The 26252-nt window shown below is 34.4% G+C and overlaps 1 protein-coding gene across 1 annotated transcript in view; it reads right to left on the bottom strand.

The window, feature by feature from the left end:
* piezo1 (piezo type mechanosensitive ion channel component 1 (Er blood group)) overlaps positions 1 to 26252 on the bottom strand; it is a 197037-nt gene that overhangs the window by 132580 nt on the left and 38205 nt on the right. The window contains exon 2 of the mRNA XM_087261899.1: positions 1212 to 1307. Within this exon, the coding sequence (XP_087118025.1) occupies positions 1212 to 1307 (96 nt within the window). The remainder of the gene's footprint in view (positions 1 to 1211; positions 1308 to 26252) is intronic.

Raw genomic sequence — 26252 nt, forward strand, 5'->3', positions numbered from 1 at the left:
CCGAGTTAATGCTCAAACATGTCAGTACATGATCACATGCTTCTTATGAGGTGCGCCACTGAGACTGCTAAGAGTACTGCAACATTTTTCAGTTATAAACCACACTATTTCTGTTTTAAATGCACTCAGTGCGATGTTCAGACCCAACTGTGTTAACCGTATCAGCTAAACTCTCCCACTCTATTTTTTTCTTTTGTTGTTAATTCCGGAGAACAAACTTGCAAATAACACCGCTTTTCTCCGGTCTACCTCCGAAAGCAGCATATCCAATTCACATTCTGTTCAAAGTTTCTCTTTTTGCTTGATTTTGCCGTTGCTTTTTCGTTGGGTTTTGCCATTAGCATAGTCATTAGCATATTCATACGGGGGAGGAGGCAGGGAGGGGTTTTGTGCTCGTGCATGTTGCGCTCAGTTTCACGTTCATTCAGATGTACAAAAGAATATGCGTGAGATTCGGCGTACGCAGTGTTTCATACATCTGAATTTTTTTCTGCGTACGCACATTTACAGCTTTGTGCGTACGCAATGTTTTAGTAAGATTTCCACGCAAGTCTACGTACATGAGGCCCCTGGTCTTTCCTCGTCTTCCACTGCTATATCTCCTCCTTTTTACTTTCCAGAGCTTCTCTGTGAGACTTGAGACTGGTGGTGCAGAAAGGTGACAGTCGTTAACACTCAGGCCACCAGCCTCATTCCACTTTCACGGCTCTCAGCCCATGATAAAAATAAATAAATAACAGTTTCCATTTAGAAAAATGTGTCTTGTTTGTTGATTTAGGTCATGTGATTCATATTTCGCACTCCGAACTTCTGTTAAGAGTGCATACTAAGACTTTTCAGGGTGTGAACGATTTAGTGCATTGGAAGAATTTTGAGACTGAGGCAGCACTTAAAACAGCTGCTGACCTGATCAGTGCACAGCCTCCTGAACAAGTGTGCTGATTGAAAAACACCGCAACAATACAAAGTCTGTGAAGGTCAAAGGTCAAATATTTCTAAAATTCTCTAATAACAAAATTATCCAAGTTATTCTGTGCCCTCGGCATTGCTCAACTATAAAACCGCGACCTCTGAGGCAGAGCAATGCAATCCAGCACTCCAGAGATGCCACACACGACTGATCATTTAGCAATCGTTTAGTTGTGCAATTGACTGTTTTTCTAGTCAGGCAGACTATTGCAACATTGAGAATACAAGCGTGAGAAACTTACCTCGTAGTGTGTGCTTGTTGGGCCACTGAAACCATGGTAATAGCAGCAGGTACAGAAGGTAGACTAAAGACAAGGCATTGTAGCGAAATATGCAGGCTGTGGAAAACACATGAGAAAAAAAGAGATTAGTTTGTACAGAAACATCAAACACTGAATCACAAACAGTTGAACAGTCAAAATTATTCACCCTGCTGTGATTTTATTTTTTTAATATTTCTAAAACTACGTTTAACAGAGCGAGGAATTTTTCACAGTATTTTCTATAATATTTTTTTTTTCAGCATAAAGTTTTTTTTGCTTTATTTCGGATAGAATAAAAGCAGTGTTTAATTTTTAAAAACCATTTAAGTCAAATTATTAGCCACTTTAAGCATTTGACTACAGAAAATAAACTTTGTTAAACAATTACTTGCCTAATTACCCTCATAGATATTTACATTAGATGTCGTCTACGCTATTGTTGTCTATTGAAAGGAATGCGTCAATAGAGCCGCCATTTTAGTATCAGGTAGCGCTCCTTTGAAATGAATGTTGGACCAAGGTGCAGTGGACTAGGACTAGGACTAGGCCATCTATTCTGGACTAGGCCATCCAGAATCAGAGATATAAACACATATACACATAAATCTATGATACGGTCCATATGCGATATCTAGTGTTTATATCTATGAATTAACCTCACTTGCCTTATTAACCGAATTAACCTAGTTAAGCCTTTAAATGTCATGTTAAGCTCAATAAAGTATCTTGAAAATATCTAGTAAAATTTTATTTACTATCATCATGGCAAATATAAAATGAATCAGTTACTAGAAATGAGTTATTAAAACTATTATGTTTAGAACTGTTTTGACGAAATCTTCTCTCAGTGAAACAGAAATTGGCTAATAATTTAGGGGCTAAGATTTCTTCAACTAATACTTGCAAAATACAGTATTGAGCAAAATAAATAAATAAATGCAATTCTCCAAAAATCGTGAACCGAAAATGTAAAGTTTTGCTAACAAAAATAAAGAACTGCAATGTTAAAATTAAGTTGACAAATAAAAATTAATTTGCAAACAAAAAAGAACTGCAAATAAATATCAAGCAAAGCGAAAAACCCTAAAATATTTGCATATATATATATATATATATATATATATATATATATATATATATTTATATATATATATATATATATATATATATATATATATATATATATAATATAGGCAAATCATGTTTATAGCATTGCCTTTACAAAACCTGTCCAGTCAATTGCAATTCATTTTTATTAGTTTTTTAGTCAATCGTAAGTTTGCAATGCTGTTTTCACTTTATACTTCACGTTTCAGAGTTTTTCACTTTGTGGCCCTGATTTGATAAGAGGTGGAGTCCAGGGAACTTGGGCTTTTACAGGCCTGCCTGTAAGTTCCCTTGACTCTGCCCCCTTGTCAAATCAGCAAATCAGAGACACAAAGTGAAATGCAAATAATTAAATTGCAAATATATATATATATATATATATATATATATATATATATATATATATATATATATATATATATATATATATATATATATATATATATATATATATATATTTTAAAGATTTGCATCTTTTTTTTTACCCAATACCTTATTTTTTGTTTGCAAAAATTTCTCCATAAATTTAACTTTTCAAAATGTTGCAGCAAAAAGGTACTCTTTTTATATCCAAGCAGAACTGCATGCAAATAAACCCTCAGCACTCAAGTCTTTGATAATGTTGATACACTCTTGAACCTTTAATTGCTCTAATCAGGCAGGGACCTCAGTGTGTAAAGCATTCTGGGACTAGTTCCCATAACTTTGAGAGGTTGCCAAGGCATACAGGAGTTCCCTGCCTCCTGCTGCGAACAGAGAATGAAGGGTTTCCCTGACTCGCTTTTTCCAACACCACCTCAGATTCTCCAAAACACTTTGCTGTCCCTCAATCTCGAACTCAAGTAAATAACTGAAGTCTTTGTTTGAGAAGTCTGTCTCTGGCTGGTGGCCATAAAGTGTCTCGGGCCTGAAGGCTACAGAGCTGAAACTACCATTACCATGCAAGAACAAAGACCTACAGTGTTTCTGGGGCAGTTCATATAGCCTCATGACTTCACCAGAAAAACAGTCTATTATTGTGAGGGGAAACTGTGATGAAAATCCCAGAGGTGAACTTGGAAAGCTGGTTTCTTTGATAGCCCTTGGTGATCGGAGTCTTTATAAATGCGATGGAAGGGAAGGATCTAGCTTTGATGAAAGCTCTGAGAATTTAGAAGCTGCGGAGTGATCAAAGCGCGGTTCTGCCGGAGTCACCTGAGGCTCATCTGGCTAACACTGAAACAGCAGCAGCTGTGATCTAATAGAAACACAGCAGGGGCTGGTTAAACACTAATCATAAGCAAGCACTGGAGGCTTATGGCTTATTTTTCCAACTACTCCTGTTGCACTAACCGCACTTGGCAGAAGAAGTGTGCAGAGAGTAAGATAGTAGTCACTGTCAAGAATCTATTAAAAATACTAAATATGTTTGAGAATTATAATGCAATTGGTTTTATGTGGATTTTATTTTGTTGTGTGTTTTTTTTTTTTTTTTTAGGGCAGGAGGGGTTTGGTTTTTTAATAATATTTTATATTAAGTGATTCTTGTTTAAAATATGGCCAACAAACTTCTTTTTGTGGCATTAAACACTGATGACTATAGCTGAATGACATAATGCTACATATCTTATTGTAATGTGTGGCATGGAATGACCCAAACCATATATTTTGATGTTTTTTATTAAATATAAAGACTATTCAAATGAATAAAATTATATTTCCATATGTTTGCTTCCACTCAAATAACCATTATAAAAAAGTTTACTCAAATTACATTTACATTTAGTCATCTAGCAGGCGCTTTTGTCCAAAGCGACTTACAATTGCGATTAAGTGATCCAACAAAAATTACAGCATAAATCTGCAGATCATAAATCATAAAATGCAGCATAAATATGTTTACTCTGAATATTTTCATTTGTTAAACTGTATGAGACTGGATTAATCTAAATATATTAAAACTATGATTATGATGTATTTGCCACGCAGTGGCGCAGTAGGTAGTGCTGTCACCTCACAGCAAGAAGGTCGCTGGTTCATGTTTACATGTTCTCCCTACGTTTGCATGGGTTTCCTCTGGGTGCTCCGGTTTCCCCCACAGTCCAAAGACATGCGGTACAGGTGAATTGGGTAAGCTAAATTGTCTGTAGTGTATGAGTGTGAATGATTGTGTGGATATTTCCCAGAGTTGGGTTGCAACTTGTAGGACCTGCACTGCGTAAAAACATGCTTGATAAGTTGGCGGTTCATTCCACTGTGGCGACCCCAGATTAATAAAAAGACTAAGCCGAAAAGTAAATGAATGAATGAATTATGATGTATATAAAACACATTCGAGTTCACTAGTGCCCTTACAACCAAACACACTGTTTAATTTATGTTATCTGATCAATATAAAACTGTTTTTTTATATCTTCATGTTGTTCTCATATCTTGAATTTAGGCATTATTATTATTATTGTGATTATTACTTCCTTTATTTAGGCAGGAGATCACATTGAGACAGTACTGTCTCTTCTTCTAGTGAGACCTGGTCAAGATGCCATTGAGCACATAAAGTTTCACATACAAATCACAAAAAAAAAAAAAAAAAAAAACAATACCACACAATATTCAAAATCACCATTCGTACAAAGATCAGATCATAAAAATAATTACAAGTATATTTTATTATGTTGTACAGAAGATGTTTAAAAGTACTCAGAGTCGGAAGAGATTAAGCTGATTTTGCAGGTCATTCCAAACTTTATAGGAGCATAAAAGGAAAAGCATGTTTGCCAAGGTCTGACAATACCCTTGAGGCTGTTAAAGGAATACAGAAACCAAATCTAGAGTGTTGGGTATTTATGTGAAATGTTAACAAATTAGAAAGATGGGATGGTAGTTTACCTAGGAGAGCCTTTAAATTAAATAAGTACAAATGTAATATCCTCCTTTGATATAAAGATAACCAGTCTAAGGAATCGTACAAAATACAGTGATGCATCCGTGAGTCTGCACCTGTGTCAAAGCGTATCGCTGCATGATAAACAAAATCTAGTTTTTTGAGTAGCGGCTGCATGCATATATAGATGATCACCATAATCAATTATAGACAAAAATGTAATCTCTACAAATGTCTTACTGTCCTTATGAGGAAAAAAATACATAATAATAATAAAAAAAAAAAATACTATTTAAGAAACCTAATTTTGGCCTAAGCATTTTCAATAGCTTGTCAATGTGTAAATCAAAGTTAATCTCTTGTGAATCTAAATACCTCGATATTTGTAGGAGCTAACTCTTTCTATTTGTACACCATTCAACGATGTAATTGTTTGGTCTGTTACCTTAGAAAAAATAAGTGTCTCTTCTACAGTAATATATCTAAATAATAAAAATATCTAAATAATAAGCAGTGTCTCTTCTAAATAAAATGACTCTTGTACATCCTGTAAATAATATTTTAAACAGTGCATTTCTTGATCTTCTGTAAACAAATATTTTACTGTAAATAATAATTTTGATGCAATGGAGAATATGCCATCTTATATTTGTAGGAGCTTACTTTTTCTATTTGTACACCATTCAACAATGTAATTGTCTGGTCTGTTGCCTTAGTAAAAATCATACATTTAGTCTTTTTTGAATTTAAAACCAATTTTAAATCCTCCAACTTACACTTGAATACTTGAAAAGTGTTCTGTAAAATACTGTACAGCTAGGTTTAAGGAGTGTGCAGCTGTATATATTGTTGTATAATCTGCATACAGGTGTTTTTTTTTTTTTAACTGAATCTATTCCATGACCTAAATTGTTAAGGTAAATAGAAAATAACAACACAGCTAAAACAGATCCTTGGGGAACCCCAGTGTTGACGTTAAGAAAGGTTGAATTTATATGACAATTGTTTTTATTTCAACAGTCACACATTGAGTGCGTTCTGAAAAATTATTTTCAAAATTTTGTGTGTGCAGTGGAATAATTTCAGATTCATGTTCCTTTTTGATGACTTTTCCATGACTTATTTCACGATATATTATTATTATTATTATACGGGAACACTTTTTGATTTAACTCTTATTGCAGTCAAACGCTACGGTAAAAAATTTCAGCAACCTCACAGCTAATATAAGGTCATTAGATTGAAACTGCATGCATGTTTTATTTTAATTTTAAGATATGATTTGCTGTTTTTATATAAGTTAGGCTTCATCCACAGAGCATTACAACTTGCTAACATGCCTTTTTTTAATAGAAACCAAGAAAATATAAATAGTATGCATTATTGTATATTTTATACAGCTAAACGATTTGGCCTAAAATCAAAATCTCGATTAATGGAACATTTTAACTCGATTACGATTAATAAATGGTTGTATTATTTAATAAAAAATTTTGCCCTCATTGTTCACTGACAAAATTTGTACAGTAAATATACACACATATTACAAGTGAGAGATTTTTGAAAGGGTGCATTATTTGATTTTAAAATAATTGAAGGAAACGCACATTATCTAGCGGTGACGCAGAAGGTAGTGCTGTCGTCTCACAGCTAGGTCGCAGGTTCGAGCCTTGGCTGGGTCAGTTAGCGTTTCTGTGTGGAGTTTGCATGTTCTCCCTGCGTTCGCGTGGGTTTCCTCTGGGTTCTCCGGTTTTCAAATACATGCGATACAGGTGAATTGGGTAGGCTAAATTGTCCGTGTGTATGTGTGTGTATGTTTTCCAGAGATGGATTACGGCTGGAAGGGCATCCACTGTGTAAAAAGGTGCTGGATAAGTTGGCGGTTCATTCCGCTGTGGTGACCCTGGATTAATAAAGGGACTAAGCCGAAAAGAAAATAAATGAATGAATGAATGAACACACTATCTACTATGTATCAATTTATTGAACATCAATGCTGAACAACTGAAGTAAAACACACATGCCTAAAACCAATTTTTCTTATAAAAAAGTTAAAGCATTTTTCTGTAACCTTCCCCAGCCTTGTGCCTCGAGACAATGCTGTCTTTGAGGTCTACAGACAATTCCTTTGTCTTCATGCTTGGTTGGACACATACCCCTGGGTCAACCCTGGCACCTTATATAGACAGGTGTATGCTTTTCAAATCAAGTTGAATTAACTGATTTCATCACAGGTGAACTCCAATTAAGCTGCCAAACATCTCAAGAATGATCAGAAACAGAATGTACTTGAGCTCAATTTAGAGCTTCACGGCAAAGGCTGTGAATACTTCTGTACATGTGTTTTTTCAGGTTTTTTTTATATATATAAATTTTCAACAATTTTAAAAACTTTTTTCACATTGTCATTATGGGGTATTGTGTTTAGAATTTTGAGTAAATAAATAAATTTAATCCATTTTAGAATAAGGCTGTAACAAGAAAAAATATGAAGTGAAAAAATATAAAGTGAAGCGCTATCAATACTTTCCGGATGCACTGCATTAGCAGTACATGTAAAGCATTTATACAACATTTACTAATGCATTATTAACATCCAAATTCATGCTTGTTAACATTAGTTAAAGCACTGAGTTAACATGAACTAACAATGAACATTGTATTTTCATTAACTAACATGAACAGATACAGTAATAAATGTTCATATTAGTAAATGCATTAACCTACATTAACATAACACAAGCTTATTGTAAAGTGTTACAATAGTTTTATTACAGAATACCTATTGAGGAAATTTTGTTCATTCATTCATTTGCCTTTGGCGTATTTCCTTTATTTATTAGGGGTCAGCACAGCAAAATGAACCGCCAACTTATCCAGCATATGTTTTACACAGTAGATGCCCTTTCGGCTGCAACCCAGCACTGGGAAACATCCACACTCATTCACACACATATACTATGGGTAATTTCGTTTATTCAATTTAACTGTAGCGCAGGTGTTTGGACTGTGGTTGAAACCGGAGCACCCAGAGGAAACCCTCACCAACACGGGGAGAACATGCAAACTCCACACAGAAAAGCCAACTGACCCAGCCGGAACTCGAATGAGTGACCTTCTTGCTGTGAGGTGACAGTGCTAACTGAGCTACTGTGTTGCCGAATGTTATGTTTCTCTACTAATTCAGTTCCATCATCCTCCTAAAAATATTTTTTTAAAAATGTATATGAATATGCCAGCAAAAAGAAACACAAAACCAGGGTTATTTTGCAATCCTAGTTCCAAGTCTATAAAATGTTTTACCATCTTCTGTGCTTTTGCTCATGTGCTGTCTTCCTCTCACTATTTGATTTTGGCTGCCATCGCATTCACCCTTCTGCAGTCTCCAATTTTTTCCATTGCTTACTCTAATCCCATAAACACATTCATCCAGCTGTCACTTTTAAGGAAACACTAGAATTTTCCATCTATTCTAATTAATGAAAGATGACAAGTGCAGACTGATGTACACTTATTTATTTAAGACTACAAAATAGACAAGGAAAAACATTATGGGAACATGGAGAAATACAAATATTCGTCAAAGGGACTGACAGTACAAATAGTGCAAAAATATACTACTACTACTACTACTAATAATAATAATAATAATAATTATTATTATATTAATAATAATAATAATAATAGTAATAATAATAATAATAATATTAATAATATGAAATAATGATAATAATAATAATTATTATTATTATTATGATTATTATTATTGTTATTATTATTATTATTGTTAATATTAATATTATATTGTATTTTTTCTAATATTTTGCATGAATTTAAATGTATTATGATTCTTTTTCTAAAGATGTTCGGTGACTAAAATAGTATTTTAATAAATATATTCATTTTCATATCATTTCAATTATATTACCTATACTCACTTAGAAATGGATTAACATATTAAATTTTAAAATGGGGTGTACCCAATTATGCTGAGCACTGTGTACAGTATATGAGAACCCATGACACAGAGCTCCATTAAGCTATGAAAGGGTGACGTGTGAGCAGTAAAAGTTCCTCCAGGATGGTATAATCATATGAGAGGGCTGGTCTGTACTGGGACGCCTGTGTTTATAGTTCCACCTTTGAGTGTCTCTGCTGTCCTGCACTGAACTGCTTCATGACACTAAATGGCTGCAGGAAATTATGGTAATTTTGGACCTGGAAAAACCAACAGCCACACCACAGGACCAGGATCAGGACATACCTGCTCTACAAAACATGCACACCACAGTTAAAAAAAGCCTGTAGACATCAACGCAGACACACTGCCCTGGCAAGGCCTAGTCTACTCAGCAACCATCCAACCTTCAGTTTACTGCATTATAAGCATGTTCATTAGAGACTCAAGCTTCCGTTCAGGAATCATTCTAACATGACCTGTTCCACTTAAACCATGGTCACACTGCACTTTTCTCCCCACAGACTTCCATTCATACGCACGCAAATGTGGAAGACCTAAGACGGAAGCTTGTGTGACAAGTTTCACAGGTAATGTCTAGATAGGATACAGCTGCGGATAGGCATATCAATATAGCACATTTTTTATGACACTGTTTAACAATAATTAATATTTTTACAGTACTGTGATGGTTGGGATTAGGATTGGTGTGGGGCTAGATGTTAATAAAATACAATCAATGGGAAATTTAATAAGCAATATAAATCGTTTTCGTTAACTTCCGGCCATGACCGTATCTGATCTAGCAACAACCGTTTCGCAGTTGGCTGCATTGCAAAGTTCAAGCTTGATGAACTTTTACCTGCGAAATCGCATCACATGACTGTGTGGGACCAATCAAAGACCAAAACATGACCTCTCTGGACAGAAATGTGGAAATATGGACCAATCCCTCGCTTATTTATGTCTAATTGTCTTGTTATATCCCGCCACTTTTTGCAGCGCTGTATGACAGAATTTTACAAGCTCAAACTCTACTTACTGTGTCATTAGAGTTGAAGTCAGAATCATTAGTCTTAGTAAATTATTAGGCCCCTATATAGATATTTTCCCAATTTCTGTCTAACAGAAAGAAGATTTTGTTAAACAGTTCTAAACATAATAGTTTAATAACTCATCTCTAATAACTGATTTATTTTATCTTTGCCATGATGACAGTAGATAATAATTTTACTAGATAGTTTTCAAGACCCTAGTATTCAGTTTAAAGTGACATTTAAAGGCTTAACTAGGTTAGTTACAGTGGCGAAGCGGACGGGCCCACGCATCGGGGGGTGGGGGGGTGGGGGGGTTGGGGGGTTGGGGGGTGGGGGTGCCGTAATCACGCGGCCCCACGTCGTCGCGATTTTCAATTATTGACAATCCAGGAACCGCAATAATCAAACTCTTGGGAACAACTGTGGTCGGAACCAAATTTCACAGAACTGTGTTCTCTGAACTCCTCTCAAGGTGGACTACTTCATTCTGATTACATGCCGCCGAACCGCGTCATAGCCAATGAAGACGCGCCGCTGTTTCTCGCCGCCGGTTCTTGTTAAAAAATGAATGACTTCTGGCTACTTTGACGCTCTCGCCGCTTTCGGTTTGTGAACGCTCCTCAGTTTGTGAAGGATTCCCCGCGTTGTCGCTCCACCCCGCCTCATTTCCCCGCTCCTCAATTTGTGACATAGATATATACACTAGATATCGCATAGGGACCCTGAGCATGCGTCAATAGCGCCGCCACATTGGTACAGTGCTCCCAGGACAAATGTCATTCAATCGCACTAGTCAAGACAGTGTTATTACGTGAAGATGCGGGACTTTAGCGCTGTCTACGGGTGTAGTAACGAGCAAACAAAGAAAACAAATTACAAAGGCAGAACATTTCATAGGTAAGATTAAGTTTTTTATGTTTTTGTATGTTCTGAAATTTGTGCTAAACAGATAGGCTAGTTAGCATTATTGATGATAACAGTCACTTACTGCATTCATCATAAGGCAAAGCAGCTCCAACTCGCACTAAATACTCAGCTTATGCTAGTTTTGTTGAATAAAATCAGCAAACAATGCAAAAGAAATATGACAACGAGATGCTGCGCTGCCAGAAACTTGTATTATTGTCAGCGAGTGAACGAGTCGTTCATAACGGAGAATTATTCACAAACAAATCGCTCCCTCTGTCAGTATGAGAAGATGAAAAACTAAAATTTTCATAATTAAAAAAAAAATTACATACTAACATCCAGGATAACTCCCGTTCATAGGTATATGTGTATATATCTGGCTCTGACATAGTGAGCATAGTGAGAACACAAAAAAGTGCAGCAGTCTAATAACCATATCATTTTTTTTAATAATTTGTTTAGGAGATTGATTTGGAGATCTTTCTCTATGTTCAGTTGTGGCCTTTTTTAAATGTACGCGAGTGCGTAAAGATGTCAAAGTTTAACATTGTGCAGTAAAATCAATCTGCTGCATCTGACAATATTGCTGTGTCATTAATATAACGTAAACAACCCCGGGGTCATAATCCAATGAAAAAAAAAGTATCATTAAAAGGTTGATGGCTTTCTATTTCCATCTTGTTTTTATGTAACTATTAAATACTATTTTATCTTCGGTAGGACAAGGATAAAATATGGTAATTCTAATAGTTTAATAATATATACAAGACTTTTGGATATTACTAAATTGAATCGTGACCCCTACTTTGAGAACCACTGGTGTAGACAATAAAAAAAAATCTATAAATATATATGATGACAGAAAATAATAGCCGGAAAAAAAACAAAAAAAACAAAAAACAAATAAGACTTCCTCCAGAACAAAAAATATTATCAGCCATGCTGTGAAAATGCCCTTGCTCTGTTAAACATCAATTGGGAAATATTTGAAAAATATATATTTAATAATTTTGACTACCTGCATCTGCAAGCCTGCATTCTTTGTTTTGAACTGCCTAAACTGTTGTCTCTAAAGTGACATCTACAGAATGTTAATTATATATTTAACACCCTGCTGCAACTGCACAGCTTTGTTGTAAGTCAAACGAAGTCAAAGTTCCATTTAGGGCACCAAAGTTCGTAGGCCATTATGTGCGTGTGTGAGTGTAACACTGGCGTTAATTGTCATACTTTACATTTCATTGTATTTTGATTAAATAATAATGTTTATGTCATTCAAACAGTTTCTGCTTTTTCCATTTCAGAACAAATGTACTCATCATGACATCAGTGTATTCCTGTCATAATTTCAAAATGCATTTAGGTGCTCTTCTTTGGGTGTCTGTGTTTATGTTACTGCTGGTAAAGTGACTGACAGAGCAGTTCTAGATAAAGGTTAAGTCCCCATTTCAAGAGACAAATAGTAATAACACTGTCCCGCTCATTCACACAGAGACAGACAGAGTTCAGACAGCCTTCATAATTAAATAGAGGCCTTTCTGTGGTTTAGCGCTCACAGACATTGCTCCATATCAGATTTGATTAGGCAAGCAGCCCTACTTTAATTTATCATATTTTCTGGGATTTTACAATAAACTCTTTATTACTGGATTCTGCGATCTGGTTCACATTTTCCACACTGTACACATAATAGGGAACTAGATTTCTATACGTATTGTGTATTGTATTTCATGGTTTAAAAAACATATTAATAACTAATAACATAATTTAATGCACAGGTAGTAGCTATCAGTTTTGATCAGTGGCTTCGAATGTTATCAATCCATAGATTGTACGTTATCAGTGGTTATCAGCTCATAGATATGGGCAAGTAGGGGCCTTCTGTTATCATCCATCCACATGGTTAATCAGCTATAGATCAGATGGCTGCAGATGCAAGTTATTGAGAATTATTTATATTATTTATTAAATTTCCCATTAATTGTAGTTTTTTAACGTCTACCTACCCCAACCCTAAACCCAACCGTCACAGTAATTTAAAAACAGATCTGAATGTGGAGTTTTCTCTACTTGTATAGCTGATTAATCAAGTGGATGGATGATAACAACCTTCTGAGCTTAGCAGTAGGCGCAGAAAGCCCCTACTGTCCCATATCTATCAACTGATAACTACTGATAATGCCAATTCAATCGATTGATAACATTCGAAGCAGGTGTTTTGATCACAGTTTGAAATGTCCTTCCCAATTATTAGTAGTAACCATAGCAACTCAGGAAAGCATTCTTTATTCCTCTGCGTAATCTTGAAGATGTCAACATGTACTGTACCAGGGAGGATTAACCAACTCAAGTATAGTTCAATTTATTTGCAAAGAAGTTGCTACACTTTATATGAGCTATTAGATATTCTTGTGTCATTATGTCATTATGTATCTTACATGCACGCCCTCTCTGTCTTCCAAAAATGCCAGAATCAGGAGCTAAAAGCTCTAACATATTATAACTGATGATAATTTGGTCAAAAATTGCTCTAAAAAAAGCAAAACTAATTTTAACTTGTCTAAAACTTTTCAAATGATCATGAAGCACGGGATAATCAATAGCATGTTGTGTGTTAAATCATTTTAAATGCACTTGACGGAGTCAACTGCTCCTGCTTCACGTCAAGTGGTTCTTTGGATTTAAAATCCTTTAATGCACGGCAACCGGTTGATTACACCTTAATAAAACTAAAATAAATCTAAAAATAAACTAGGACTAGTATGCAAAAAAAAAGGTTTTAGATTTAACTCAATTTTGTGAGAAAAAAAAAACTAATTATCATAGAGAAAATTGGGCTTGGTAAACTTTCACTCATTTTGAACTAAGAACTGTAACAACAATTTTATTTTTTATTTTTTATCTATCTATGAAAAATTGTCTAGGAGCTATGAACAAAAAAAAAGCAAACAAACACACTTTACCTACACTGTAACAATGTTATGACAAATTGTCAAAATATTTTAATATTTGTAAGTTGCTTTAACTTTTTTTAATAACTTAATCAGGCTTCGACTCTTTTTTTAGTTATACAAAGCTTAACTTACTATTTTTATTCTGTTTAATTATTGTAAGGTTGAGATGATAAAAAATAAGGCATTTTTACAGTGTATGGTCTGATTTGGCTTACTGTATGTGATGATGTAGTGTAGGGGACAATCTGACCAAGTTTCAACTCTCTAGGTCTCTAAGTGATACAAATTAGTGAAGATAAAAAGTATTATAATATTAATAATCCTAACAAAAACAAAAGGGTTTCAGCCCTCTACTTGAACCCTTAAATATGAGAAAAGCAACATCCCACTTAGCACCATGCATGCTTTCGCCCCCCTTAACAAAGCACAGATATTCAGTGCTTCGTTACACTTAGCTGATAAACGTGAGACAGTGTTAACCACTAATTGCTGAGCACAAGTCTGGATATGAAGACTGAATCCCCCCCCTGGGTCACATCTCAGTCTGCTCTGTTGTCAGTATACAGGGACGTAGACGACTTATCTCCTTCTCACTCATTCTTCAGTGCTCTCACCATGGGCTCTTACAACTCCTTCAGAGTCTTTATGGATTAGGGGGTGTATTACAGGAAGATTCTAACTTTAAAATCGTATCCTATCAGTTTGGTAAACATGGTGATTCCAGTTAGGATCACATTAGGACAAAATTGATTACAGTACTAAGCATGTTATCTTATCTTAACTACAGATAGGAAGGTTGTCCTAACTTAACATACAAAAAAAAAAAAAACTTTAGAGCAACCTAATAGCTATCATAATTTTAAAATTATTAGAAAGCTACTGAAAATAAAATTAAAAAAGCGTATAATTGTGCTGTCCAACACTGGCATTATCTTTATAGATGATTGAAAATGAAGAACAAGTATGTTTAATGGTATAAAGATTCTTTGAGGACCCCGAAGATTTGTTGTTATATTTCCATGTCAAATCACTCATAAGTAATTACAGACTGCTACGCAACATGATATTACAAATCATTGCAGTTTGCACAGGAACTGCACAGGAACTGCCAGCATTACAGACACCAAAAGGAGCATTAAGGAAGATGAAGTCATCTACCTCTCTGAATAAATGCCTTACACACTTCAGGAATTCTCTCCACATGCATTTCCAATACAGTTTAGATACCATTTCATAGGACAAGGGCAACTATTTAGGAAGATTTTAACAGTGATATTTTGAAGAATTCCTTCCTTTCAGTGTCTGCCATAATTTTAATGTTGTTTTTTTCATAGATGAATAAGGCCACAGTGTAAATGCACGGTACAGTTACGATCGTATTGCCACATTAGATGGTTATAATAACATGATATTGTTTCCTTCAGTGATTTCCTGAAGATAAAAAACAAAAAAAATAATTCAACTGGAATAACTACAGCAGTGGCGATCATCAATCTTATGTGAAGCAAGAGATTGCGATGACATATGATGAGGTGTGCAGGTGCTGTAGTGGTGTCCCAATTCTTAGGGGTACATTTTGAAGCCCTTCCTCTTCACACTCAAGGGCCAGGGTTTCAATGACCAAGGGGAAGGGATAAGGGTAAAAACAGAACTGAGATTGGGCCAAATAGCTATAAAACAAGTTAAAAAAAAACTTATGTTTTTAGTTTTCTTAAAAGGCTTTGTTTATTCATTTTGTTTAGGCTAACTCATTAGCAGCTCACTAGTATTGGTTGCATGGTAAAAGAGTGGGTCTTGAGAGTGGATTACTGATGCTATTTAAGATTTCCTAAAACCAGATAAGATACCATTTTGTAACATAGGACAAAAAACCCAAATCAAGTTAAGATTTGAGCAATCCCATACAAATGTCAACCTTGCCATGAATAAAAGAAACTTTTCACCAAAATAGCGAAACCCTTTCTAAGTTTTTGTGAAGGCTTGTATTTTACAGTACTGCAAAAATGCTCAAAATAGTTTCTGTCAATGTTTTCAAACAATTACATTTGATTTAAGAGTCACACGAGTAGCAATTTCACATGTCACATCTGCCTAATACATGCAAACATGTTAAACTAAATAAAATCAATAATTTTGTTCTACACTACAAGACAAAAGTCTTGTCGTTGATCCCAGATGTAAGAGCAACAAAAAACAACTTGGCTTCTAGTTGATCATTTGGAAAAGTGGAAGAAGCTACATTTCTCTTATGAATCTTCTGTTGAACTGCATCCTAATCATCACAAATACTGCAGAAGACCTATTGAACCCTCATGAACCCAAGACTCACAGAAATCAGTCTATTTTGGTGAAGGAAAAATCATGGTTTGGGGTCACATTCAGTATGTGGGTGTGCGAGAGATCTGCAGAGTGGATGGCAACATCAACAGCCTGAGGTATCAAGACATTTGTGCTCCCTATTGCTCTATCCATTCTTCAGCTGGATAGCGCTCCTTCTCATACTTCAATCTGAAAGTTCCTGAAAGCAAAGAAGCTCAAGGTGCTTCAGGATTGGCCAGCCAAGTCACCAGATATAAACATTATTGAGCATGTCTGGGGTAAGATAAAAGAGGAGGCATTGAAGATGAATCCAAAGAATCTTGATGAACTCTGAGTACTGCAAGAATGCTTTCTTTGCCATTCCAGATGAAACAATATTCATTCTTTTTCCACTGCATCATGACTTTATATTCTATACTGTACATTATTGCTGTTAAGTGACAAGACTTTTGTCTAAGCAAAGACAGACCTTACTGTCCTTATTAAATAATTAAAAATCAAGGCATGATCATATTTTATTTTGGTAAAATAAGCATAATAGAAAGGCCTTTGCCTTTCATATTAGCCACTTCTGTGCAGTTTAATTCACAGAATTTCTACAAAGTATGTTGTATACTGTAAACTCTTTTTTTGGAGTTTACAGTATACAAAGCATTTATATTTTCCTCATTTAAAATTGAAATTATGTTTACAAATCAATATTTTTCTGATCCCTTAAATCTGTGAAAAATATTAACAGACGTTTCTATATAATGTTAACATATTCTTTCTCTGTGAATTTGTTTTAAGTTTTTACTTCATATGTCACATCTATAACACTGGAAATGATCATTTGCTTCTTAAATTAGCTTGTGATCCTCATTTAACATATTAAGTTAAGACCTAAGATAAGAAACTTTGTGTAATACATCCCCCAGGTCTCTTAAATGTCACTAACTACCATAGACTATGAGTTTAGCTGCCATGGCTCTGAGAAGCACACCCTCTGAATGTGAATTAAGCAACAGTGCTAAATGGTCTCTACGGATCCGCTCACACACTTGGCTGTCATGCCAAATATAGTTTTTAAATGTGCTATGCTTCAAAAACAGCCCCATTGACAAGTTCACAAAACAATCTATTCTGAAGCTCAGCGAAAAAGCTGTTCAGACATTGTTTAAAATGTCACTGGAATTTCTATGAAAAGCAAATAAAAAGCACTCTCTTATAAAAAAAATAAATAAATAAACCATTGATGGATCAATTTAGAATTGCTAACAGACCTGGAACCTTTTTGTTATGAAAGTTTCTTTATAATGGAACAAAGTTCCTTATATATACAGTATGTAAACACTTCACATTAAAGGTGACATCAGATCAAATTTTTAGCTTTGTAGATGTATTTAGATTCTGTTGCGTCTGCTGGCTGAGAAAAATAAAACATGCAGTCAGTTTATGGCCATCATTTGACATGGATGAATTTAATGGCGGTTGTGACATAACTAGCTAGCTTTTTACATGTTCTCACCTCAAAGCAAACTGTCTTCTTCCCACTCTTATTTGTGAACAGTTAGCAAAGTGAATATCATTTTGCATCTAATTTAATATTTTAGATTTTATTTCTTTTTTTTTATTTTATTAAGCAAAATATCTTAAATATTTTGTGAAATCAAGCAAGCTCTACTTGTATCCATAAATTTTTTTCCAACATAAGTTAAAAAAAAAATAAACAAATGTTTTAAAAGTTTTAAAATCGATAATAAACTAAATATATGTACAACAACCTGTCCAGGTCAGTATCCTCAGCAGTAAATACATGGAGCACTTTTAAACAAATGTGATTGTAAGGAAAATAATTGATAAAAACTAAAGTTAAAAAATGAAATTAAATAAAATATTGAATAAAATTATATAAAAGGTTTAAAGTTTTTGAACAATCACTGAGATGATTGTTGGTGATTGTATGGGTTTTGGTCAGATTTAGTAGCAATATATGAACAAAGAAAAATTAGGACCTGTTTTAAAAAAGTGTAAGTGCAACACAATATTTCAGTAAATTTAAGACTTTTTAAGGCCTAAACTTTGGATTTTGAGATTTAGACATTTTAAGACTCCGCAGAAACCCTGAAGTCAAATACAACCTTTTAATTAACCTTAAAATGTTTACACTGACAGTTTTTTTTCTTAATGCTTAAACCCTAACCGAGATTCTTATAGCACAATTTATAAAACAATTAATTCTTATAGCAAAACCACTCACTGAGTTGGCAAAATTAAAAGCACAAACAGTGCTTTGCACTCCGTTTGCTATTTTGTAACACACACTTTACAAAATTATAGATACAATCCCCTGCACAGCACTCTTTTTGCGGATCTGTAAACACAGCTCACTGCTTTACACTGAATTTCCAAATGATAAACACACACCTAGCAAAACTATACACATGTATGGCTATTATTTACATTATTTTGCCAACTGCCTGGCCCACTGTCACATGAGAAAACTATTTGAGATAATTATTTCACTTTGCAATCAGCCCAACACCTTATATGACATGCTCACTCATGTTCAGAGACCAGAGCAGACCACATACGTCAATATATGGGACAATCTTAATTTCCATAGGGCTGCTTTGGTCAGCGACTGGTGTACAGATCCCCCACTCTTCACTGTTTTCAAACTCCCCCCATACTCTCTATTCTTGAATACAATTGAAGAGTTCTTCTCTGCCTGGCGCTGGAAGGTCTATGACCGTCATCCCCATCAATGCATAGCCCTTTTACAGGCAATAGAGAAGGCATGAGGGGATATTGACCAGGCATCATGTCAGGCCTGGATACGGCATTCCAGAAGATATTTTCCCCGGTGCCTGGACTAGAGGACACTGATTGTGATGTAGATGAAATTTTGTGGCCGGACCCAGAGAGACGACACAATGTAGTCTGATTTATTTATTTTTTTCTCAGTTAAATAACTATTTTGTGTTTTGACTTGGTAAATAAACACCAGTACTTGTAGTTTGGATCCCTGTATGTTTACAGAACTATGAGGAAGTTCTGACAATATGAGACCTGCATGCTTACAGAAAATGTGTGTAAACAATTGGAAAAAACTGTAAATGTTTGATTCAAAAATACCATTTTTACGAAGGTTTGAAGAGTTAAGCAAGGTTTATTAGCTTTTGCAAGAGAATTAAATGTTTTGCAGATTTGGTGAAGGGTTTTCGGTGTTTAGAGTTTTGCAAAAATACCAAATAGTTGCAAAAGAATGTGCTTAAGCCATCAGAAAAAAAAACTGTAAATATATTAATAAAACCATCAACTGTTTTAAATTAATGACTTTACATTTTCTAAAATCACCAGTGTTGAAGAGTGTTACTTTTGAAAGTAAAGCATTATATCGAGTTACTCCCCAAAAAAGTAACTTGTCGTTTGACTTTGTTACTTTTTTAAGGTAAGTTTTGCATTACGTTATACTTTCGAGTTACTTTTTATCTGCTGAGGCTGGATCTATTTCAGAACTTGAGTGTATTTTTTTCTTCTTTTTTATAGAGAAGCTCTGATAATAATTTAGGGTTATGCTATCTTCTGAAAACATCCTAACGACATAGCTACACCTGCCATACAGATTAATAAAAGCTTAAAGCAATGTGTTTGCTACTTTTGTACTTTTTGCTTTATTATGTAAAATCACTCTCCATTGAGACAATACCCTTTTCCTTTCCTTTGATCCATTCAAAATAATCAGAAAATTTTCATAGCATAAGTGTAGGTCTCTGCCATCTTTGTTTCTGTTGTGCATGATTCAGTGTTCATTTTAATTCAGAAAAACTAATAAATTAAAATAAAATGTCACTTACATTACTTTTTTAAAAGTAACTCAAATATTATTACTTAACTTTTTTAAGTAATGTGCTACTTTACTAATTACTTAGAAAAGTAATATTATCACATAACTCGCATTAATTGTAATGCATTACCCCAGCACTGAAAATCATATATTGGGAAAAATTCCAAAACATTTGTTTTAAAGGGCCATGACACCCCCCACTTTCGGTTAAAGTCTACTTCAGAATTTTTTCAAAAGATGCATGATTAATGGGCGTGGAACTCAGCAAGCATCGGGCAGGAGTGGGCGTAGCCAGCAGGGGAGAACGTGAGCGAACGAAGCTAGCCCACAAAATGAGACAAACCATGAGGAGACGCATGAGTTTATAGTTTACAAAGTTAAAATACAAAGAAGTGAACAGTGATTTAATGCCCTGCTACATTTGTTATTCGTAATTTCATATACACATAACCACAATTTATATCATTATAAAAATAAGTGTGTTAATGTAAACCCTATAAATGAGGACTTCTCCCTCAATCCCCGTATCCAGCAGACTCAGTGCAGCAGGTCTCCTGACCTGTCTATTTTAACCATTAGCCCTGTTGGTAATCTGGAGGATTTGAACAAACTCCTGATAAAAGACAGCGTCCGCCATTCTCTAATTCTCGTGCTGCTCTCCCGACAAAAATGCTAGCAGCACACACACAGCTTTGCTGTATGATCGCGGGGGAAAACATGCAACAAACCCCGTGAACCATGGAAACAAACGCATATGAGCCGTCATGAACGGCTAAATACTGTGTGCCGTGGCGGGTCTGTGACGTCTCACAGCTCGGGCTTGACTCTGGCAGGTCTCATGAATGATTAAGCAGCCGGCTCTTCTCATAGGACAAGAAAACTCCGCTATGAATAATAATGAGAAACCGACGCGTCATCATTGCACTTGCAGTACTGCGCTACGTCGCCGATTTTGATCCCGCCCCAAAAATCGTTTTAAACCCGGAAGCTGAAATTAGCTGACAAAAGCTCAAAATTATCCAGTTTTCCCCACAATTAAAGCTGACAGATGCTAACATTGTCTTAACTGATGCTCAACACACAAATCTGTTAATATATAAAAAAAGCTCTCCAGGGTGTCCTGAACCTTTAAGTGTGTGACGATTACAACAACAAAAACAAAAAAGCTTTTAATTCAGAGTTGAGCAAAACTAATAAAACTAAAAATAATTAATGTAAGTAAATACACCCAACACTGCTCATATTGTTTGTTTCTAGAATCATATTGGATTACCTCTAATTAGGACACAGTGTTACAGGTATCTTTGACAAGAAACATTAAAAGTCATGTGATTCATTCCCGCCCCCTGTAAAACAAATAAGACTTTCTCTAGAAGAAAAAAATATTATAGGAAAATTCCTTTCTCTGTTCAACATCATTTGTGAAATTTCAAAAAAAGAAATTCTCAGGAGGTCTAATAGTTTTGACGTCAACTGTATAAGGTGTGGCTTCTCCTTAAGTTTTTTGCTGTTTTTTAGTTAGTTAAACATCCCAGAATTGAATAATATAACACATTTGTTATCACTACAATCTCAGTAAACTGTGTTTTTCCCATGTACCACAAAGCCACAATCAATCTTTGTGGAAGCGGTGTTATTCGATAAACTGAGAAACACTCGGTCACAGTGGTTTGAGGTTTAAGCACAGCTGCTCTCATAAGTGTCCAGGCCCTGTGAATCCTGACAGACACGCTTTAGCTGGGAGTCCTGGAACTGAACTTATACTGTGGAGCCAGGTCAATCTCAAAAATAAGACATTTATAAAAAAAAAAATCATACATGCACACATACAAACAATTCTCATTTGCAAAATTCAATTTGTAAACTCAAAACACAATTAGTAAATACAACACACAATTCATCAATTCACAAGTCATAAATATTCTTCGTACATAATATCATAAAATACTAAATGATTTGGATTTGTGTGTTTATGAATTGTGTTTTGAATTTCAGAATTGGATTTTTGTGTATTTGAATCATGTTTAATTTTACAAATTGGATTTGTTTCTTTATGAAGTTGTGTTTTGAACTAACAGATTGGATTTGTGTATTTATAAATCGAGTTTTGAATTCACAAAATGGATTTGAGTGTTTTTAAAATCGTGTTTTTAATTTATGAATTGGATTTGTGTGTTTTTAAATCCTGTTTAGAATTTGCAAACTGTATTTGTGTACTTATGAATTGTGTTTTCAATTTAGGAATTGTATTTGTGTATTTATGATCTTTTTTGAACTTATGAATTGGATTTGTGCATTTACAAATTTTGTTTTGAACTTACCAATGAATGTTATAAATGTGAATTGTGTTGTGAATGTATGAATTTTATTTTGTAAACATATTATTTTTGAGACTGATCTGGCTCCATACCATACAGTCCAATTTCCACCATTGATAAATCCAAAGCACACATATAACAATAGGTGTAAAACTCAATTCCTGAAGGGCCACAGCACTGCATAGTTTAGCTTTAAACCTAATTAAACACACCTGATCAAACTAAATGAGGCTTGTTATAAACCTCCAGGTAAGTGTTTTGTAGGAGGGTTGGAACTAAACTGTGCAGGGCTACAGAGTTTGACACCCCTGACAAAAAGGATCTGTCTAAAATCAACATTCTGTTTTTTCCATTCAACACACTATTAAAAGTTTGTCTCCCCATCAAGTGGAGCTCATGTTACACAAGCAGTGATTCACTGAAGGGTATTTGCTAGGATACATTTGCGTAATGGGAAAATAACAGAAGATAGAAGAGTTGGAAAGAGCCAAAAAAAAAAAAAAAAAAATCTCTTTCTGGCTCCACTGGATTCTTTGCAAACTTTTTTTTTTTTTTTTAAACTTCAGCAATGCAAAGCTGTCAGAGCGGATCAGCCTCTAACACTGCCAGCCAGTCTCAAATAAACACAGCACACATGTGCTTCCTGCCCTCATGACAACCACATGAAATACTGTTAGAAATGAAGAGGCCTTTAGAATCAAAACGGGGGAAAATGAAAACGGGGGAAAAAAAAGAGGATGCAAAGCCAACTGTAAAAGATGCTCTGAATACAAGATGTTTGAAAACATGTGGATATGGGCGGCCCTTTGTAGTAACTAGAGCTGCCACGGCTGGGCGTAGCACTGACCTCACTTTACCGGTATGTGTGTGCGCGTGTTTGTGTGTGTGTGAGAGAGAGAGAGAGAGAGAGAGAGAGAGAGAGAAAGAGAGAAAGTGAAGGAAAGGAGTATGCAATAACACTATAAAGGAAAGATCTGATTTGTTAGTGATGTTTTAATTATTGAATGTATGTTTAAATCAATGTGTGATGAAAGCATATTATCAGAGTCAGCATTTAGATTTTAACAACAAACTGGAGCAGAAATATAATTGTGCAACATTTATCAGAAAATTATGAAAATGTGAATTGTGACTGTGAATTTATGAGTTTGTACAATTTATTATTTATAATTTAATACATTTTGGCAAGTTGTGGCTATTTTCAGTTATACATTGGGTACATCTCTCTCTTATTCATCAAAGAAATTGCAATCTTACCTCAGTGCTTTATCTCTGTTTGATTTAAAGTGGGCAGAATGCTAATGCAAGGAACCCGAAGCTAAAATGACTAACAAAATGTACTGTCATTACAGCTTTAACGTGTAACTGTTGACAAGGGCTCTATGATCTACTAAACATTCTGGATAGCCAAAGACTCTTTAAGGCAAGTTATTTCAGTAGGTAGCCATCCTTGAAATGCTTTGCAAGTTTTTTAAATTTCATATATACATTCTGCAATGAAACGTAACAACAGCTGTCTCATTATGATTATATGAATATGTAAGTATTTGCTAAGATCCCAGCTCGTTTACCAACCCCAGAGGGTTCATAACAAAACAAACTTGTTAAAAAAAACACTTTTGTACTGAAACTCTCCCCCGGAGGATTTTGAGTCTATAGCGATTAACGATAACTTAAGAATTGTGTTGTTTGTGTTGTGTTGTTGCCATATTCACTGCTACATTTTCCCTATTCAAAACTATAAGAGTGACACATCTTGTATAATATATTGTCTTTAAGGTTTCACACTGACAACCATGGATATTCAACCACTCCTAGGGGCACCTTCAAATTCACCCTAAAGAAAGTGACTGTGAATTAAAAAAACAAAAGTGAAAGTAAGAGAATATGTGGCCCACAAACTCAATTATAAGTGGGGTCAAATCAGTTTTGGAAAATTATCTAAAAATTTAATTAATAAGCTTTTTACTGATGTATGCTTTGTCAGGGTAGGAAAATACAGCTATTTGAAAATCTGGAATCTGAGGATTCAGAAAACTACTCTTAGAGTTGTCCAAATTAACTGAAAAAAGTGTTGCTTGCAGAACTGTTGCAAACAATTTATTTGTGTTGAATTTAAACATACAAATTAAGTTTAATAAAGTTTAACTTTGTTTAAATTTAACACAAATAAATTGTTTACAACCATTTAATGTAAAAAATTGAGTAAATCCAAGGAATCATCTTTAAATAATTTTTTTCAGTGTAGTAATTCACATTACGTATCAACAGTTTTGATATACATTCACTGTAGGAAATTTACAAAATATCTTTATGGAAGATGATTGATACTTAATTTATTTTATTTTTTGGCAACAATGTAAAAAAATCTATCATTTTGACCCATCCAATGTCTTTTTGCCTATTGCCATATATTTGAAAGCAAGTTCAACCAATGTGTCTATGTCTTTTAGTGTACATCTCCTAAAGTTTTGTCTATTATTTATGCATATTTAATTGTGTGCAAGTCACACATCCTTTCATGTAACTGGCTTTATGCCACCTGAATTCACCCGAGCAAAAACTGGAGTCACTACATTCCTCAAGAATGTACCGCTCGACAGTCACATAACACTTTACGGACAACAAAATTCAGAAACCACTGTAAGCAGAGAATGTACTTTTATAGTCATATTATGGCTGCATAAACTATTGTTTTTATCATCGATATCCACAATGTTGGGCATGTTACTTTAAAAGAAAGTAATAGTTAAAAAGATAAAAGTATTAGTTGATTCTCACAAATAGTAACTGAGTGAGTAACGGAATTACTTCACTACTTCACTATACAAGTAATTACCAGGAAATGTAACTATTATGTTACTTAAAAATATATTTGTCAAAAATATATGCAGTATGTTTAATAAAATGGACACTAAATTAAATAAATGACTATTATTAAACATTGTACTGCTAATCTTTACTACATTGATGTGGCTTTGGGACAATGTAAGAGACACCTATAATCAAACCTGATATTTTATTGTGAATAATTTCTATATTGGAAAAATAAAACATAATAAATGGTTTAGAACTTTTAATATGTTTAATAAACAAGTTTAAAAATATTTTATGCTTCTTAAGAAATGCAACAATGTGTAACATAGCCTTATTTTTTAAGTTTTATTTATTATATTTTATACATATAAAAAATAAAAACAACATTGATATTTTTCTACAGTTTAAACATTTATGTTCATGTTTTAATCTTATAAATAGCTTTCGAGTCCAAAGTCCAAACACATGCAGTACAGGTGAATTGGGTAGGCTAAATTGTCCGTAGTGTATAAGTGTAAAAGAGTGTAAAAGAGTGTGTATGGATGTTTCCCAGGGATGGGTTGAGGCTGGAAGGGTATCCCGCTGCATAAAACATATGCTGGATAAGTTGGCGATTCATTCCGCTGTGGCGCCTCCAGATTAATAAGGGGACTAAGCCGAAAATAAAATAAATAAATGAATGAAAATTCATTTGTGTACCAAATAAAAATTAAAAATTATTCCAGCCAAACCAAAAGAAATAATACTTTTTTTCCAGAAGAAATAAATGTTTTAGGACACTGTAAAAACTTCCTTGGTCTCTTAAACATCACCTGGGAAATACTGTAAAAGAATAAATATTTCACAGGAGGATTCATAATTTTGACTTTAAATATGCATCAAACAATCATCCTTTAATTATTTACTTGT

This window comes from Danio rerio, chromosome 7 (assembly GCF_052040795.2).
Source record: "Danio rerio strain M-AB ecotype USA chromosome 7, GRCz13ab, whole genome shotgun sequence".
In the NCBI taxonomy this organism is placed as follows: domain Eukaryota; kingdom Metazoa; phylum Chordata; class Actinopteri; order Cypriniformes; family Danionidae; genus Danio; species Danio rerio.